Below are 17,180 nucleotides of genomic sequence, written 5' to 3'. Positions count from 1 at the left end.
GCCTCCCCCCACCTGCCAACAAGCCCGCAGCTGATAGGTTCCGGCCGAAGAAGCTCGGCGCTGATTGGCGGTTGGCGCTCCGTCCCTCAGGCAGCGGACGGGCCATGTCGGCGGCGGCCGCGGCCCGGGACGGGCTCGGGGAGGGCGCGGGCGGCGCCGCGGGAGGCGGCGATGGCGGCGGGGGAGGGATCCTGAACCGCTTCGTGCAGCTGCCGGGCAGGCCGCGGGCGGCGGGTGAGTGGCGGCCGGTGCCGGGGATGACCCCGAGCCCAAGGCCCAGAAGGGGTTCGGGAGCGGGGCAGCCCCCACCCCGAGGGGTCTGAGAGCGCAGCATCCCCATCTCAGGGGACCGCGACCGGGACAGCCCCGTTTGTAAGGTCCTGAGGGGGTCGGGGTCGGGGCATCCCCGTCTCTGGGGGTCAGGGACCGGGACACCGCCGTGCCCAAGGTCCTGAGGGGTCCTGGACCGAGCACCCCCATCCCAGAGCATCAGGGCTGGGACAGACCCATTCTTCAAGCAGTCTGTGATCAGAATTACCCCTTCCCACGGTGCTCGGGAGCGGGGCACCCCCATTCCTGGGGGGTCCTTAGTATGGTACCCTCAACCCCGGAGAGGTCTGCTGACCCCAGCCACACGGTCCCGCTGTCCCAGGCTGGGACACGCGTGTCCCCAAGGCCATGAGGGGACAGGGACACCGAGGGAACAACTGTCCCTGCCTCTGGGACATTCCCGGGGGCAGCTGGGGTGCCCCAGCAGACCGGGAATAATGGGGTCACCCTGTCCCCCAAAGCCGGGAATGGCGTGGGGGGAGCTGGGCTGTTCCCATCCCAATGATCCGGGGTATGGAGCCTGGAATCAGGGGTGGGGGGCAGTTATCCTTTTATAAATGGATTTGGGGTCACCCTCTCCTACAACCCATGTAGCGTCCCCCAGGTGCTGGGAGGTGCCTGGATGCCCCCATGGGTGTGGGGATAGGGGTACCCCACAGGGATCAGCCCCATTTCAGCCACCTTGGATAAGCCTGGGGTGACCCCTGGGATCCCCCCACTCTACAATCCCGGTCTGTTGGGGTTTTTGGGACATCTACCCCACTGTATCAGGGTTTTTGGGACATCCCCACAATCCTGGGAGGGGACATCCTGCCTGGGCTGTGACATCAGCTTAGTCCTGGTCCCTGGGAAAAGTGGGAAATTTTCCCTGGGACAATTCCAGCTCTCTCCTGCAAGGCTGGATGCTGAAGGGTTATTCCATCATTCCTGGATCTCTGTCACCCCAAAACCCCCCAAACATTCCAGGGGGAGGCTGAGGTTACCCCGGGATCACAGGATTGGGAAGCTCTGCAGCACTGGGAGGGCTGTGGGGCACTCCTGGCCCTGTGACACTCCCAGCTGCCATGGAATATCCCATTTTCCCTTATCCCTCCTCCTGACCTGGAGCTGCACATCCCAGGGCCAAGAACCCTTTGCTGCCACTCACATGTGGAACAAGAAGCCCCTCAGGGGTGGCAGCAGCAGCAGCAGCAGCAGCTGGGAATGGCCTTTCCATCCACCTTCCCATCCCTGAAACCTGCCCTCTCTTTTCCCTACAAATCCATTTCCCTCATTCCATGCTCTGGCTCAGCCTTCCAGGCTCTTCCAGCAGCACTGGGAATTTGCTGAGTGGCTCCACACCTTCTATTTTTGGGCAAATGCTCAGCCCCATCTCCCTCCTTGCCTGGAAATGCCTTTTTTGGCACCACAGGCCCTGCTGCTCTCCCCTTGCTGGGTTGGGAGCGTTGGGAATTGCACCCTCCTGATCCTGCACGGATCCTGTCCCTCCCTGCAGCTCTCCAGCTCACCTGGCCACCCAAAGCAGCCTAAACCCACCCCAAAAAAACCCTGGATTTTTGGAGTTTGCCACCTGTGAGGTCCTATTTATAGAGCTCCAGCAGCAGCCCTTACATAACCACTGAGAGAGGAATTTTCCCCCTCATTCCATTTCCTCCAACCTGATTTGTTCCTGGGCTCCAAGTTCTCTTCCAGGGTTCCCAGGTTTGTTTTCTTACATGGAACCTCCCTGGGGTTCCCCAGGCCCTAAAGGATGGATATGAAGAGGATGGAGGGTCTCCCTTGCCATGGACAGGACAAGGAGCAGCGGGACAGGGTGTGCTGGGAAGCTTCATCCCAATGGAAAAATGACATTTTCCAGTGACAGCCAGCATTGTCTGGGACCAGCATTGTCTGGGATGTGCTGGAGTCCCTGCAGGGTTTCAGGATGTGGCTGCTCAAGGTGCCCAACAGCCTCGTGCCAGGTCCTTTTCCCACAGGACTTTGGGCCAGGTGATCTTCCCAGCTCTGTGGTTTTCATTCTCCAGAATTCCTCTTATTTTCCTTTATGCTCCAACCCAAGGATCACTCAGTTTTAGTGGTGTAAAATCCTTTCAAATGGGATTGGCCCAAAGATTTTGGAAACAAAGCCTGGGAGAGCCAGACCTGTTCACAGAATCCCTTGGCTGGGAGAGACCCTCAAGAGCCCAGCCCAGCCCAACTCCTCAGGCAGCCCCTGGCCCCCAGTGCCACATCCAGGCTGTCAAACACACCCAGGGATGGGGACTGCACCACCTCCCCGGGCAGCCATTGCAGAACTTGATCCCCCTTGCTGGAAAAGCTTTTTCCTGCTCTCCAGCCTGAATTTCCCTTGGCTCAGCTCGAGGCTGTGTGCTCTGGCTGTGTCAGTGCTGCTGGAGAAAGAGCCCAAGGGCAGCTGAGCCCAGGCACCTTTCAGGAGCTGCAGAGAGCGATGGGGGCAGGCCTGAGTCTCCTTTGCTGCAGGCTGAGCACCCCCAGCTCCCTCAGGGGCTCCTCTCAGGCTTTGTGTTCCCAGCCCCTCTGGACATTGATCCAAACCCAGGATGATAATTCTGGAAACACACCTTGGAGCTCTCAGCACAATCAGGAAATCTCTTGGCTGACCTGCAGGTTGTGTTTGGCATCCTTGGCTGGATCCTCTGGCTTCTCCCACTTTCCCTCAGCCCCTCAGAGCCGTTGTTCAGGGACCCAGCTACAGCTGGGAATGTTTCCCAATTCCCAATTTCCTCTTGGGAATGTTTCCTCATGGGAATGTTTCCTCTTGGGAATTGCCCAGGCGTGGGCAGCCTGCCCAGGAAGGGCAGGGTGGGATCTGAACACAGCTGGGTGAACAAAGAGGTTTTAAACCTCACTCTCAGCAGTGCATTCCCAATCCTGCTTATCCAAACATTCCTGAGGGACTCCAATTCCACGAGTTCCAAACTTACTTTATCCAGCTGCTGTGGAAAAGATGGAACTTTGAAGATGGGAGTCAAAGTCAACATTGACTTGTCTTGTTCTGGTTCAGCCCTTGTCCTAAATGGCCTTCAGGATTCCTGCAGGGATCAGAAATGGAAAAGGAGAGATTCAGTCCTGCTGTTGTGGATGTTGAAAATCCATGCAGGAGGAAAAACAATCACAAAACCACCTTTAGAAAGCTTTAAAAAGCAGAGAAAAGGACGTGTGCACAGGCCTGGGTATTCACCATGGATGTGGGATGTGCAAAAGAGGAGGATCCAAAGCCATGGTGGATTTGTTGGGTTTACACCCTGTAGTTTCCTGTTTGTATTTCCAAAAATAGGGCTGGAAGTAGAAATTCTGCTGCTGGTGGTGCTCATACTGAGGTGGTGTAACACACACCTGGGGGGTGGCCTTGCACTGGGATGTGTGGGGTTAAATCATGGATTGCTTGGGACAGACACCCTGAGGACAGCACAGCTTTTCACTACTCCTGTTACCCTGACAGGAAGGACTTTGAGGTTCTCAAAGTGCTGCAGATAACCCTGGAGTAGATATTGGGATTAAATCAGCTTGGGAAAAAAGGGAGCTGATAAAGGAGTGTACAATTATGGGATGGTTTGGGTGGGAAGGGAACTCAGCCCATCCAGTGTCACATGGCAGGGACACCTCCCACTGTCCCAGGTGGCTCCAGCCCCATCCAGCCTGGCCTTGGGCACTGCCAGGGATGCAGGGGCAGCCCCAGCTTCCCTGGGAACCTTGTTCAGTGCCCCATCATTCTCAAAGCAGAAGTTTTTCCTCATATCCAGCTGGAATTTCCTGTGTTTCAGTTTGTGCCCATTGTCCCTTCTCCTGTCACTGAGCAGTCTGGCCCCATTTCTCTGCACACCCACCCCTGAGATAGAAATGGATTTGTTTAGGGTTTCTGACAGTCATAAGGAAAAGGATGGTTTCAGGAGGCTCTCAACAACCTCATATCCATGCAATGATGGAATCTTTGCAGTTGGAAAAGGTCTCTCAGACCACTGAGTCCATCCATTCCCAGCCCTGCCATGGCCACCACTGACCCTGTCCCCAGGTGCCACATCCACAGGGCTTTGAAACCCCTGCAGGAACGGGGGCTCCAGCCCTGCCCTGGGCAGCTGTGCCAGTGCCTGGCCACCCTTTCCATGAAGGAATTATCCCAAAATCCCCCCTGAGCTGCCCTGGCCCAGCCTGAGGCCGTTCCCTCTGCTCCTGTCCCTGTTCCCTGGAGCACAGCCCGACCCCCCCGGCTGTGCCCTCCTGGCAGGGACTTGTGCAGAGCCACAAGGGCCCCCTGAGCCTCCTTTGCTCCAGTGTCACATCTGGAAACACCTTCTTGTCTCAGCCCTGTCCTAGTGACAGCTCCTGCAGGAGAGGAGTTCAGTCAGGAGCAGCTTGGGATTGTCAGTGCAGCAGCTCCCTCAGAAGTCCTGGGTGAGTCAGGGGAATGGAGCAGGACAGTGCCCAGCCAGCCCCTTTCTGTTGGATGGCTCAGCCCTTAATTAGGATTTTCCTTAATTCTGTCCCTGTGGTGATGCTTCAGCCTGGAATCACTGAATCCATTGGGTTGGAAAAGCCCTCCCAGCCCATGGAATCCACCCTGTGCCCCGTGCCCACCTTGTGCCCAGCCCAGAGCCCTGAGTGCCACCTGCAGGAGTTCCTCAGACACCTCCAGGGCTGGGCACTCCAAAGCTCCCTGGGCAGCCTGAGCCCCTTTCCATGGGGAAATTGCTGCTGATTGCAGCCTGAGGCTGCCCTGGCCCAGCCTCTCACCCTGAGGGGCATTTTCAGGCCAGGCTGCCCCAGGACCCACCTTCAGCACGTACAGAGGCCGCTGCTCGTAGCTCTGCCCCATCTGGACCTTGCTGACCAGGCTGGGATGCTCCTCCACCAGGACATCCATCCACTCATAGATCTGCAAGGAGGAGCTGCTGGCTCAGGAGGCTCAGCCTGGTGCTCACCTTTTGCTTTTGAGGCTGTCCAGCACCAGATGCAACAAGCAGAGCTTCCCTGGGGAAGATCTGCTGCTTCCCTGGAGACCTGGGACTCCCCTGGAGAACATGAGGTGCCTGGGGCTCTGTGTGAGCAGGAAAAGGCACCTCAAATCCAAGCTGTGACTAATTCCCACCTTGTCCCCAGCCCAGAGCCCTGAGTGCCACATCCTTGGACACCTCCAGGCGGGGATGGGGACTCCAAACCTCCCTGAGCAGCCCCTTCCAATGTTTAACAACCCTTTCCATGAGGAAATTCCTCCTGACATCCACTCTGAGCCTCCCCTGGCACAGCTTGAGGCTGTTTCCTCTCATCCTGTTGTAAAATTTCATTCTGATGCTGGAACTTATTCCCTGAAAATGTTGCTGTTCCCATTTTTGCCCTCAGCACTAAGGAAAAAGAACCTCCTTGTAAATGCACCTTCCCATCCTTCCTTCCTGCTTCCCTCTGGAATCTTAAACTGGGCAAGTGTGTGCTTCCCAGATCATATCCATCCATCCATCCATCCATCCATCCATCCATGTTAAAGCCATTTTCCATCACTTTACAACCTCTTCCCCCCAGACCTGGCAGATCCTGCTGCTTTCCATGTCCAGCATGAAGGAATTCCCAGCAGGACCTGCAGAATTCCAGCTTTTCATACAGGGGGCCTTGCTGCCCTGAGCTTTGGGTGTTCTGGGGTTCAGCTCTGGGAAAAGGGGCTTTGCTCATGACAAAACTCAGCAAATCCTGGGATTTTCCCACCTAAAAGTTGCACCTGTGGAATGGGCAGCAAAACCTGCTGCAAACCTCTCCTGCATGTCAGCAGGAGCTGTGAATCATCCAGTGAGCCCTCATGACATGGAAATGCAGCTCTTTATGGGAGCCATGGAGTTTGGCTGCTGAAGGAACCTTCACCCTTGAGCAGGGTTAGTTCTGTCCCAGGGTGCTCCAAGCCTGGCCTTGGACCCTTCCAGGGATGTGGGACCCCTTCCTGTTGAAAATTGGGATTTCTGGCAAGGTCAGGTGCCTTCCCTGGGTGATTTTGGGAGGTGGATGGCAGTGAAGGCCTCCTGGGTGGTGTGGTTTAATTTATTTTCTTAGAATTACTCCTCTTACCTTTAGTTTATTTGCTTTATATAAAACTCAGCCTTATTCTTCTCTTTTCCCTCTGGAAAATTCTCATGGCAAGTGTTAGAACTAGAGGGAAATGAAATCTCTATTTGATATAATATCTGAACTCCTAATTCCTTACCAGATGTGGAATATCCCCCTCTTCTGTGCCCAAACATTCATGTCCCCACTACAGATTTTCCCCTTAATTCCTTAACTTTCTTCCCCTCTTTTCAGCCAGTGCTTATTAGTTTTCTAAGTGGGAATTGCTGTGAGACACAATTATTCCTGGAAACACCCCAAATCTGTCAAAACCTTGTCTGAACCCTGGAGAGCAGCTTAATTTTGGACCAGAGTTGAACAGGATTAAGCAAAGCTGCTTCTGCTCACCTCAAGTTCATTATTTGGTCTGGACAAATCTTTTTTTTTTCACTTTTTCTGTAGGAAAAATGCTTCATAACCTTTTTTTTTTTTTTTTTTTTTTTTTTTTTTTTTTTTTTTTTGCAGTGTTTGATTCACTGCTGGGAATGATAACAGAAGAAAACATTCTGGGTCCTCATTAGATGCTATCCTGGCTCCTTTTCTCTCCTAAAATCCAGGAGCAGGTGGGAGGTGAAGGTCACTGATTTGTTTGGGTTTGCTTTGGCCAATTGTCAGCCAAGACCTTGATTTCTGTTACTTCTGAATATTCCTGGTTTGTTTTTCCTTGGCTGAATCCATCTTTTTATCTGTTCCAGTGGAGAGCTGAGCTGGCATTGCCCTCCCTGCTTTTATTTCCATTGAGTTTTTAGGGGTGGGCAGGCAGAGGATTCCTTTTGGGCAGGGCTGCATCTGCCTGCAGGATCTCAGCTGGACTCCCTGCTCCTCCCAGTGCAAATGCCTTAACTCAGGAGCAGATTTCCCTGCTCTGTCAGACCTGTTCAGTGACAAAAGTCACTACATTTTCTGTCACTAAACAGAACTAAACTCAACTCAAGTGTTCTGTTTAGTGACAGGAAATTTAGTGACTGAGACAAAGTCTTGAGATCCAAGGAGCAAAGAGGGAAGTCACTGGGAGGTGTCCTGGAGGAGGAAGAGCAAATCCTTCATTCTTTTCTCTATTGGGCAGTTTTAAATACAGACATTTGCAATTGTTTCTAAGTGAAATTTGCCAAACAGAATGAAAGAAGAGGGATTTCCTCCAATACCTCAGAAGGGCTCTAGTGCCCACAACTGCCACGTGGTCCAGGGATGAGCTGGTGACACACAGAGTGCCCCTTTGCCAGCTTGTCCTTCCAAAGCCCTTTCCTCGTGCTGCACAGGCCCTTCCCAGTGGATTCCCTGTGGAATCCAGCCCAGAATTTGTTCATTAAATGCCTGGTGCAGCTGAATGAGAAAAGTTGGATTTAAGGAGGGCTTGGTAGTCAAAAACCTTCAAAAGCCAAAACTCGAAATGAAAATGAGGAAGTGATTGAAGGAGTGGTTGGTAGTCAGAAACCTTCAAAACCCAAAGTTCTAAATGGAGATGGAAAAAGTGATTGAAGGAGTGGTGGGTAGTCAAAAACCTTCAAAACCCAAAGTTCTAAATGGAGATGGAAAAAGTGATTGAAGGAGTGGTGGGTAGTCAAAAAGCTTCAAAACCCAAGGTTCTAAATGGAGATGGAAAAAGGGATTGAAGGAGTGGTTGGTAGTCAAAACCTTCAGAACCCAAAGTTCTAAATGGAGATGGAAAAAGCGATTGAAGGAGCGGTTGGTAGTCAAACACAAAAAACCACAAAACACAAAATAAAACACAAAACTCTAAATAAAAATAAAAAAGTAATGTAAGGAGTGGGTCATAGTCAAAACCTTCAAAACCCAAAGTTCTAAATGGAGATGGAAAAAGTGATTGAAGGAGTGGTTGGTAGTCAAAGCCCTTAAAACACAAAACTCTAAATAAAAATAAAAAAGTGATGTAAGGAGTGGGTCATAGTCAAAACCTTCAAAACCCAAAGTTCTAAATGAAGATGAAAAAAATGATTGAAGGAGTGGTTGGTAGTCAAAAACCTTCAAAACCCAAAGCTCTGAATGAAAATAAAAAAGTGATTTAAGAAATGGTTGGTAGTCAAAGCCCTTAAGACACAAAACTCTAAATGCAAGGGTTCCTTTCTATTACAATGACACCTTTTTAAGACTGTTCACAGAGTGGATGAACAAGGTGTCTTGTGCCCTGCAGGGCCTGGGGCACACCCTGAGCCCTTGTGGAGCTGTTGTTTCTCCTCCTCCTCCTGCTCCAGGGCACAGGTGCCCCCCGGCCAGGAGCGGCCATCGCTGCGTGGCCGACAGTTCCAACCTCTACGTCTTCGGGGGCTACAATCCCGACTACGATGAGTCTGGGGGCCCAGAGAACGAGGACTACCCCCTCTTCAGGGAGCTCTGGAGGTACAACTTTGCCACAGACACCTGGCACCAGATGGGCACCGAAGGCTACATGCCCAGGGAGCTGGCCTCCATGTCACGTACGTACGGAAATCCAGCTCCTCCCGTGCCTGCTCCTGGAGCTATTTTAATCCTGCCTATTTTAATCCAGGCAAGAATTGGAAATCTGGATGCTGTTTTTCCAAGTAGGCCCCGAGGTTGGGTCGGGTTTGGGATTTTTCTTTCCATTTTTGCTTGGTTGAGGCAGAGGGAAAGAAAAAAATGGGAAAGCAAGAGGTGTTTTCCAGGTGTTTACCTTGATGTGCTTTCAGCAGGAAGGTGCCTCATGCAGACATCTCCAAGCATCCAAAAATAGCTGTCTTTGTTCACTTTTCAAAGCAGACCTTTGGTTACCATGGTTTTAGTTGGGATCCTTTCTCCTTTAGAGCCTCTCAAAGCCATCAGTGCAGGGGGTGGATTGTAGGGAATTTGAACAGCACTGAGCTGTCTCCAGAGCAGGGAAACCTGGAATGGTTTGGGTTGGAAGGGAGCTTAAGGATCATCCAGTGATCCTTAAGGACACCTCTAGGACACCTTCCCTAGAGCAGGTTGGTCCAAGCCCAGTCCTGGAAAAATGATTTGGGTTGGAAGGGAGCTTAAAGATCATCCAGTCCCATACCATGGATAGGGACACCTTCCATAGAGCAGCTTGCTCCAAGGCCAGCCCAGCCTGGACAAATGATTTGGGTTAGAAGAGAGCTTAAAGATCATCCAATCCCATGCCATGGGCAACCTTCCCTAGAGCAGATTGGTCCAAGCCCAGCCCAGCCTGGAAAAATGATTTGGGAATGGTTTGGGTTGGAAGGGAGCTTAAAGATCATCCAATCCCATGCCATGGGCAACCTTCCCTAGAGCAGATTGGTCCAAGCCCAGCCCAGCCTGGATGAACCCTGTTCTGCTGCTCTCCCAGCCATGAGCACCCCTGTTTTCCCCTGTTTTCAGTTGTCTTACATGGCAACAACCTCCTGGTGTTTGGGGGCACCGGGATCCCCTTCGGAGAGAGCAACGGGAACGACGTCCACGTGTGCAACGTCAAGTACAAGAGATGGGCTCTGCTCAGCTGCCGCGGCAAGAAACCCAACCGCATCTACGGCCAGGTACGGGCCTCAGGGAGCCCTGGGGAGGGCTCTCAGCTCCTCAGTCCCCTCTGTGCCTCACCAGAGCTGCTCCCCCTGGGGAAAAGCGTGAGGGAAAGCAGGTGTCCTTCGTGAAGAAATGAAGCGGCCTTGCTTCGTGGGGATTTCAAAGGAAAGGAGGTTTTCTCCTCGTTAGAAAGGGCAGAATTTGTTCATTAAATGCCTGGTGCAGCTGAATGAGAAAAGTTGGATTTAAGGAGGGCTTGGTAGTCAAAAACCTTCAAAAGCCAAAACTCGAAATGAAAATGAGGAAGTGATTTAAGGAGTGGTTGGTAGTCAAAACCTTCAAAACCCAAAGTTCTAAATGAAGATGAAAAAAGTGATTTAAGGAGTGGTTGGTAGTCAAAAACCTTCAAAACCCAAAGCTCTAAATGAAAATAAAAAAGTGATGTAAGGAGTGGGTCATAGTCAAAATCTTCAAAACCCAAAGTTCTAAATGAAGATGGAAAAAGTGATGTAAGAAGTAGTTCATAGTCAAAACCCTTCAGACACAAAACTCTAAATGCAAGTTCCTAGGGTTCCTTTCTATTACAATGACACCTTTTAAGACTTGTCATAGAGTGGATGAACAAGGTGGACAAGGAAATGAATTCACACTCACCACAGGACTGGCCCTTTTTGCTGGTGCCCATCTGCTTTGGAGGAGCAGGAATTCCCTCTCCTCCAGCCCCAGGTGTCCCAAGCCCTTTCTGGTTTCTCTGCCAGGCCATGGCCATCATCAATGGGTGTCTCTACGTGTTTGGAGGAACAACTGGCTACATTTACAGCACTGACCTCCACAAGCTGGACCTCAACACCCGGGAATGGATCCAGCTGAAGCCAAACAATATGTCCTGTGACATGCCAGAGGAGAGGTGAGCGCCTGGGCAGCCTCAGGGAGCTTTTTTGGGGAGGCAGGGAATGGGGAGCTTTGGGATGCCTTGCTCTGGTTGCCATTTCCAACCCTCCTTTGCCTGGAACTTGTTGTGGCACTGGGAGGAAGGATTTTGGTCTCTCTCATCCATGGTTTGGTGTCCAACTGAGAACAGGGAATTGGGAATGGAAGAATCCCAGAATGGTTTGGGTTCATAGGAATCTTAAAATAAATCTAATTCCACCCCCCTGCCATGGGCAGGGACACTTTTCACTATCCCAGGTTGCTCCAAGCCCTGTCCAGCCTGGCCTTGGACACTTCCCTTAGAAGGGGCTGGAATATTGATGAATCCTGATATTCACTAATCCTTCCACTTAATCATTTAATAATTACTCTGCAATCAGAAAATGCCTTTCAGACCTCTGGGCTGCTGCTTGGAGGGCTCAGGAAAACTCCCACATCTCCTGCATGCTCCCAGCCTGAGGGGCTGATGCAGCAGAGCCAGGCTTGGGATTTCTGCTCAGATCCTGGAGTTTGATGGTGATTTCCAGGAGGGTTTCTGTTGTTGCTAATTGTGCTGCTCTGCACCTTCAGGTACAGACATGAAATTGCTCATGACGGTCAAAGGATTTATATCCTGGGAGGTGGAACTTCCTGGACAGCTTATTCCTTGGATAAGGTGAGGCATTTGGAACCCTGGACAGGAGGTTTTCCATACATACCAGCACAGCCTCTTCATCTGGCTGTGCCTGGAGAGCCTGGTAAAAAAAAAAAATTAAAAAAAAAATAATTGGGAGCAGATTGTTCTCCTATTTCTGTAAAACCTGGATTTGCCACAGAATGTCTTAGTGATGAATCTGTGGTCACTTTAAATAGTGCTCTGCTTCCAAAAAAGTGGAGTCTGCAGCACTTCATATGACATTTCATCTCTCCATTGTCCCATTTTTCTCCCTGTGTGCAGCAGGAGAAAGGTATTTCTAAATCCTTCTGAGAGCTCGAGGGTGTGGATTTTAATTGGTCCAGCTCTTTTCAAAAGCAATATTCTTTTCTTTTTTTCAGCTGTAGGGCTGAAATAGCAAAGCTGGGATGGAGCTTGAAAGGTGATTTTAGACCTGCTTAGTCACTGGCTGGGATCAGCTATTTTTGGGTTTGCCACTTAATGGAAAAAAGGGATTTATTTCTGGTGGGTCAGAGCCTGTGGCTGCATCACCCTGGAAGATCTCATGGCTCCTGTTCTTGCCCCCAGATCCACGCCTACAACCTGGAAACCAACACCTGGGAGGAGATCACCACGAAGCCTCACGAGAAAGTCGGTGAGCCTGGGATTTCCTTCATTTCCCTGTGAGCCAGAGTGGCCACAGTGCTTGAGGGTGCAGTTTTCTTGTTCAATATGTTCAGCTTGTGGCTTTATGCTGGATTTGAGATCCTGCTTGTGCTGCAGCACTGAGGATGGACCCATCCAGGGGAGTCTGGCACTCTGGCTCCCCTCTCTCCCTGCCTGTGAAAGGTGGCAGTGCCTGGATCTGCTCCCAGAGGATCCAGATCATCCCTGCTCCCTTTGAGGCCCTGGGCTGTCCCTGGAGTCTCACAGCTGCTTTTCACCAAGCCAGATTTGAGACTCTGGGGAACAAAATTCCAGCATTTTTCTTCCTTCCCCAGAGAGGAATTAGGACTCAAACCTGAAACAGCTGCTTAAAATTGCACCTTTTATACCTGGGATAGCAGGAAAGTAAAACCTCTTAACAATGAAACTCCATTATTAAATGTTGAGACAAAATCACCACTTGCACAAGCACTTTAAAGCAATTATTGCTGATACATATTTTCAAAATTATTCTCCCCAGGTTTCCCAGCAGCCAGAAGATGCCACAGCTGTGTGCAGATTAAAAATGGTAAGATTTACCTCTGGAAAATTGGTGTATCTTGTACAGCCAAACAGGGGAGGCTTGGAGAGAACCGCAGGGACCACGTGGCTTTTCTGGAAGAGGATTTTTTCCTCACTAACAGGCTTGAAGCTGCCCATTTAGCACCATTCCTTCTTCTGCACTGAAAAGCCAGTTACAATTTTGGTCCCTCTTTTCCAAACCCTTCAGGTCAGTGGCTGAATGCTCTCTGTTGAAGGGTGGAGGGAAAAGCTGGATTGTATTTCCTAGGAGTGTTGATTGTGCCAATAAAAGTAAGGAGCTGGGAGATGCTTCCAGCCCACCAGGATTTGGCCACCCCTGAGCTGAGAACTTGGGCAAAGCTGGGAGCAAACAGGGCTGGGAGCTGGGGCTGCTCCCTGGGGGTTCAAAATCCCTGGAATCTGATCAAGCCCAGGTGTCTGGGCTATGAGGAGAGGGAATGCTCCCCTGCCTGCAGTGGCATCCAGCCCTGAGGCTGCCATGGGGGGCTGGGGCTCATGGGCAGGCTGGGAAGGGGGACATGAGGCAGAAATCCATCCTGACCCCAGTGTGGGCAGCAGGGCAGGGGGGATTCTGCCCTTCTCAGGTGAGACCCCACCTGCAGAGCTGCCCCAGCCCTGGGGACACAGCAGCAGCACCTGGAGCTGCTGGAGAGAGCCCAGAGGAACCCATGGAGCTGCTGCAGGGCTGGAGACCCTCAGTTCCCAGGGATCCAGGCTGGGAGAGCTGGGGGTGCTCCCCTGGAGAGGAGGAGGATCCAGGGAGAGCTCAGAGCCCCTGGCAGGGCCTGAAGGGGCTCCAGGAGAGCTGCAGAGGGACTGGGGCCAAGGCCTGCAGGGACAGCACCCAGGGAATGGCTCCCAGTGCCAGAGGGCAGCCAGGGATGGGATCTTGGCAATGAGGAATTCCTGGCTGGGCTGGGATTGCCAGAGCAGCTGGGGCTGCCCCTGCATCCCTGGCAGTGCCCAAGGCCAGGCTGGACACTGGGGCTGGAGCAGCCTGGGACACTGGGAGGTGGCCCTGCCCATCAGGCTGGAACTGGATGGGCTTTGAGGTCCCTTCCACCCAAGTCAGTCTGGGAATCTTTAGGTGGCCTCTGCTTTGTGGTGGGCCTGATCTGGGAGGTCCTGGGAGTCTTTGTTGAGCTGAAACAGTTTCTGATCCCAAAGCTGTGTGGGGAGGGATCCCTGAGCTCTCTCTCCCAGCGTGTCCCTGGTTCCTGCAGGGCTGGTCTGGCAGCTCCCCCCCACATCCCCTCTCTTGCAGAAGTGTTCGTGTGCGGGGGCTACAACGGAGAGGTGATTCTGGGAGACGTTTGGAAGCTCAACCTCCAAACTTTCCAGTGGGTCAAGCTCCCAGCTGCCATGCCAGAGCCTGTGTACTTCCACTGTGCTGCTGTCACCCCAGTAAGTGACTCCTTTTGTTCCTCCAAGCACTCTTATCTTGCTGAGGGCTGCAGATAGAGCTGAGATTCCCAAGGAAGTGACCTCCACTGCATGCAGCAGCTTTTGGGAGGCTCTTCTTCCTGCTGCTCTTTGAAGAGTGGAGCCACACTGTGCATTTTGCTTTCTGAAAGAAATGATGCAGAATTTGAGCTTTTAAAGTCAGTGTGGGAACAGCAGTTCCTGCTTGTAAAAGGAGAAAAAAAAAAAAGCACAAATACTCCCTGAGTAAAGTGATTTTATCCTACTGAGAACAGCCTGAGGTGAAGGATTGGATGAGGCTGTTTCCAACCCTTTGGAAGCCACTAAGGAATGTTGGTATTGCCAGAGCTTTTGGCCTTAAGTAGAAGTCTGGAGACCTGGAATTCATAATTACCAGGCAGCAAGAAGTGCCTTTGGCTGTACCTTCACCTCCCTCAGCTCCTCAGGGCAGAGATCACATTCCTTGGTGTCACTGCATTTGGGGAATGTTATAAAAGCAGCTTTTCCTGGGAAGTCTGATAAAGGTGTTTCCCAGGCAGCTCAGTGACTGCCTGGACAGCTGGAATGCCCTTTCTTTGCCAGCCTGTGGAAAAAAAAAAAAACAAACCACTCAGCAGCTGAGTTTTGCCCATCTCTCTGTGTTCCTGTCATCCCTGGAGCAGGGTTGTGCTGAGCCAAGGGAATGCAGGATGTCTGTGTGAGGTGGGTGGAGTTTAAAAATACATTCTTTTGAGCTGGAACATGAGTATGGCTCTGTACTACTGTATGAACAGTTTGCCACACTCCTAAAATGGATTTCTTGGGATAAAAGTCACCTCAACCTCAGAGCAAAGCACTCAGGGTGGTGGATAAGTGGTTTAGGATGAGACAGGGCCCCTCCAGCAGCGATTCCTCCCTTGACCCAGAGGATCCCAGAGCGAGTGGCAGAGGCAGGGACAGCCCTGCTGAAGGCTGGGAGGTGGGAATGAAGCCCATTCCTGCTTTTCCTGCCTCTGTAACTCCTGTCCCCCTTTCCCACCCAGGCTGGCTGCATGTACATCCACGGAGGGGTGGTCAACATCCACGAAAACAAACGGACTGGCTCCCTGTTCAAAATGTGGCTGGTGGTGCCCAGCCTGCTGGAACTGTGCTGGGAGAAGCTCCTGGAATGTTTCCCTCACCTAGCAACTCTCTCCAGATCCCAGCTTTTGCACCTTGGACTGACGCAGGGACTCGTTGAGCGACTAAAATGAGCAATCTCCCACTCCTGTCCAAGACTCACCACGTTGAAGAATTCCCCCTCCCACCCCCTATTTATGGATTCCACAGATGGTCTTGCTAAGAACATGGAGGAACCTGCTCAAGGCCTTACTCAGCAAATACATCAATGCCTTTCCAGACATGGTTACTTTTAGTCATTGGAAAAAAGAGAAAGTCCCCTTTTTATTTATGGAGCTCTTAAGTTACACCATTAATCCAAAAGTATTTTCTGAGACTAAGCAGCCAACCAGCAACCTGTCATCAGCGCACGCTTGCAGTTAATTGGGGAGCTTAATGAGTTACTGGATGTCCGAGCCCGTGCTCAACGTGGCACCTTCACCTTGGTGCTCCCACCATGGCATCCAGCGAGGGACACGATGCAGAACGAGCACCAGGCTGCTCTTTGGCTGTGGCTGCCCCCTCCCTGGCAGCCAGCTGAGCCCCTGTCCAAAGCCAGCCCGTTCCCCCAGCCCTGCATGTTCCCTGGGCATGCTCCCACCCCGAGCCCCCGCAGACGGCTGGAACGTCACCCGGGCCGCGAGCCCAGCTGGGCCTGCAGCTCCCCCGGTGCAGTGTCTGTGTCCTCCCCTTTTCACAGCGAAAGGTTTGCTTGGAAGACTGGGAAAAGGTTGCCACTTAAGGGACTACTGTGTAGTTTACTGGGGGTGGGGAGGGAAAAGCTTTTCCTGAGGCTTTTTGAACCTTTTTGGCTCGCTTTGCACCCACAACGAGCTCCAGCAAGGACTTACCCTGTAGATTTCAGAGCTCTTGGAACCTGCTCAGCCAAGCCATGGTTCTCAGCATCTCCCAGCTTTTGGTTTTCCTTCCTCCCACACATGCCAAAAATTGGCCTTTTTCTTCTTGTTTCACGTTGCCCTGAGGGTGGGAGATGTGATTTAAAGCTGGTTTGGGGAGTGGCTTTGTGGATCGCTCAGCCCAGGAAATACAGCATCCAAAAAAGGGAGAGGGAACAACTGTCCCTCCTTCTGGGGACAGGGATTGTCCCTGCACAGGAAGGGGTGCCTCTGGTCCTCTTGTGCTCTCTACACTGCATTTGTTTAAGTGGCCACTGAACTCTGAACAGCTCCAGGCATGAGGTTTGTGCAAAATCCTTTTCAGTTGGAGCCCATTTTTAAGTGCCTTTTGTTTTTAAAATCAGCTTTTCCCAATGCTTTCCTCTTCATCAAAGGCAGAGGTTACACTCTGAGGTTTTAGTTTCTTTTTAAGAAATGGCATTTATGTTTAAATAAACCATAGCATTGTCTTCATGTTGTTAATCCAAAGGTGCTGCCTGCTGGAGTCACTGCCCTCCACGAAGGGAACTCGCCCCTTGTCCCAAAATTAAGCTTCCCCTGGTCTTGAGAACAGATTTTCCTCTTCCTCCAGCTTCAGTTGCTGCTTTTTTTCCCCCCAAGGCTCAGAAAACAAAAGTCTGGACCTCACAGCTGAGGCTTTCTCAGGTGCTTGGACCACAGGAACTGGTGGGAGCTGCTTGGAGCTCTGCTGTCTCCATCCCCTGCATTGCACCCTCACAGGAACTGTGCATCTCAACCCCTTCCCAGCCTCCCTGGCTGCTGAATCCAGACCCTGCTGGCAGCTGTGGCTGGGGAGGGTTCCCTGCTCTGCTGCCCTGGCTTGCAGTGACCTGCAGGACCATTTCTCCAGCTCCTTCTTCCATCCCAAACTGAGGCTGAATACCCACACTTCATCTTTGCCTTGTGGGACCTTTGTCCTGGAGCAGCCTGGCCATCCCTGTGCTGGTTTTTCTCTCAGCTGCTTTCAAGAGCATCTGCCC

At 51.9% G+C, this 17,180-nt stretch overlaps 1 protein-coding gene across 1 annotated transcript; it reads left to right on the top strand.

The window, feature by feature from the left end:
• Positions 1–81: 81 nt before the first annotated feature.
• On the top strand, positions 82–16,668 carry KLHDC10 (kelch domain containing 10). The gene is made up of 9 exons (XM_071424236.1): positions 82–234; positions 8,649–8,870; positions 9,772–9,926; positions 10,671–10,819; positions 11,413–11,497; positions 12,065–12,131; positions 12,663–12,710; positions 13,989–14,128; positions 15,169–16,668. The coding sequence occupies exons 1-9, from the start codon at positions 105–107 to the stop codon at positions 15,376–15,378; spliced, it is 1,206 nt and encodes a 401-aa protein (XP_071280337.1). The 5' UTR covers positions 82–104; the 3' UTR covers positions 15,379–16,668.
• Positions 16,669–17,180: the final 512 nt, after the last annotated feature.

Source organism: Agelaius tricolor, unplaced genomic scaffold (genome assembly GCF_023055355.1).
Source record: "Agelaius tricolor isolate 1412-34295 unplaced genomic scaffold, bAgeTri1.0.p SCAF_3, whole genome shotgun sequence".
NCBI lineage: Eukaryota > Metazoa > Chordata > Aves > Passeriformes > Icteridae > Agelaius > Agelaius tricolor.
This window is presented reverse-complemented; position numbering and strand designations above follow the sequence as displayed.

Excerpts from the sequence above, each read along its gene's own strand:
- KLHDC10 (XM_071424236.1), top strand. The coding sequence starts at position 105 with ATGTCGGCGGCGGCCGCGGCCCGGGACGGGCTCGGGGAGGGCGCGGGC. Across the intron at positions 11,498-12,064 it reads CAGCTTATTCCTTGGATAAG|ATCCACGCCTACAACCTGGA; the intron begins GTGAGGCATTTG and ends TCTTGCCCCCAG. Across the intron at positions 12,711-13,988 it reads CTGTGTGCAGATTAAAAATG|AAGTGTTCGTGTGCGGGGGC; the intron begins GTAAGATTTACC and ends CCTCTCTTGCAG.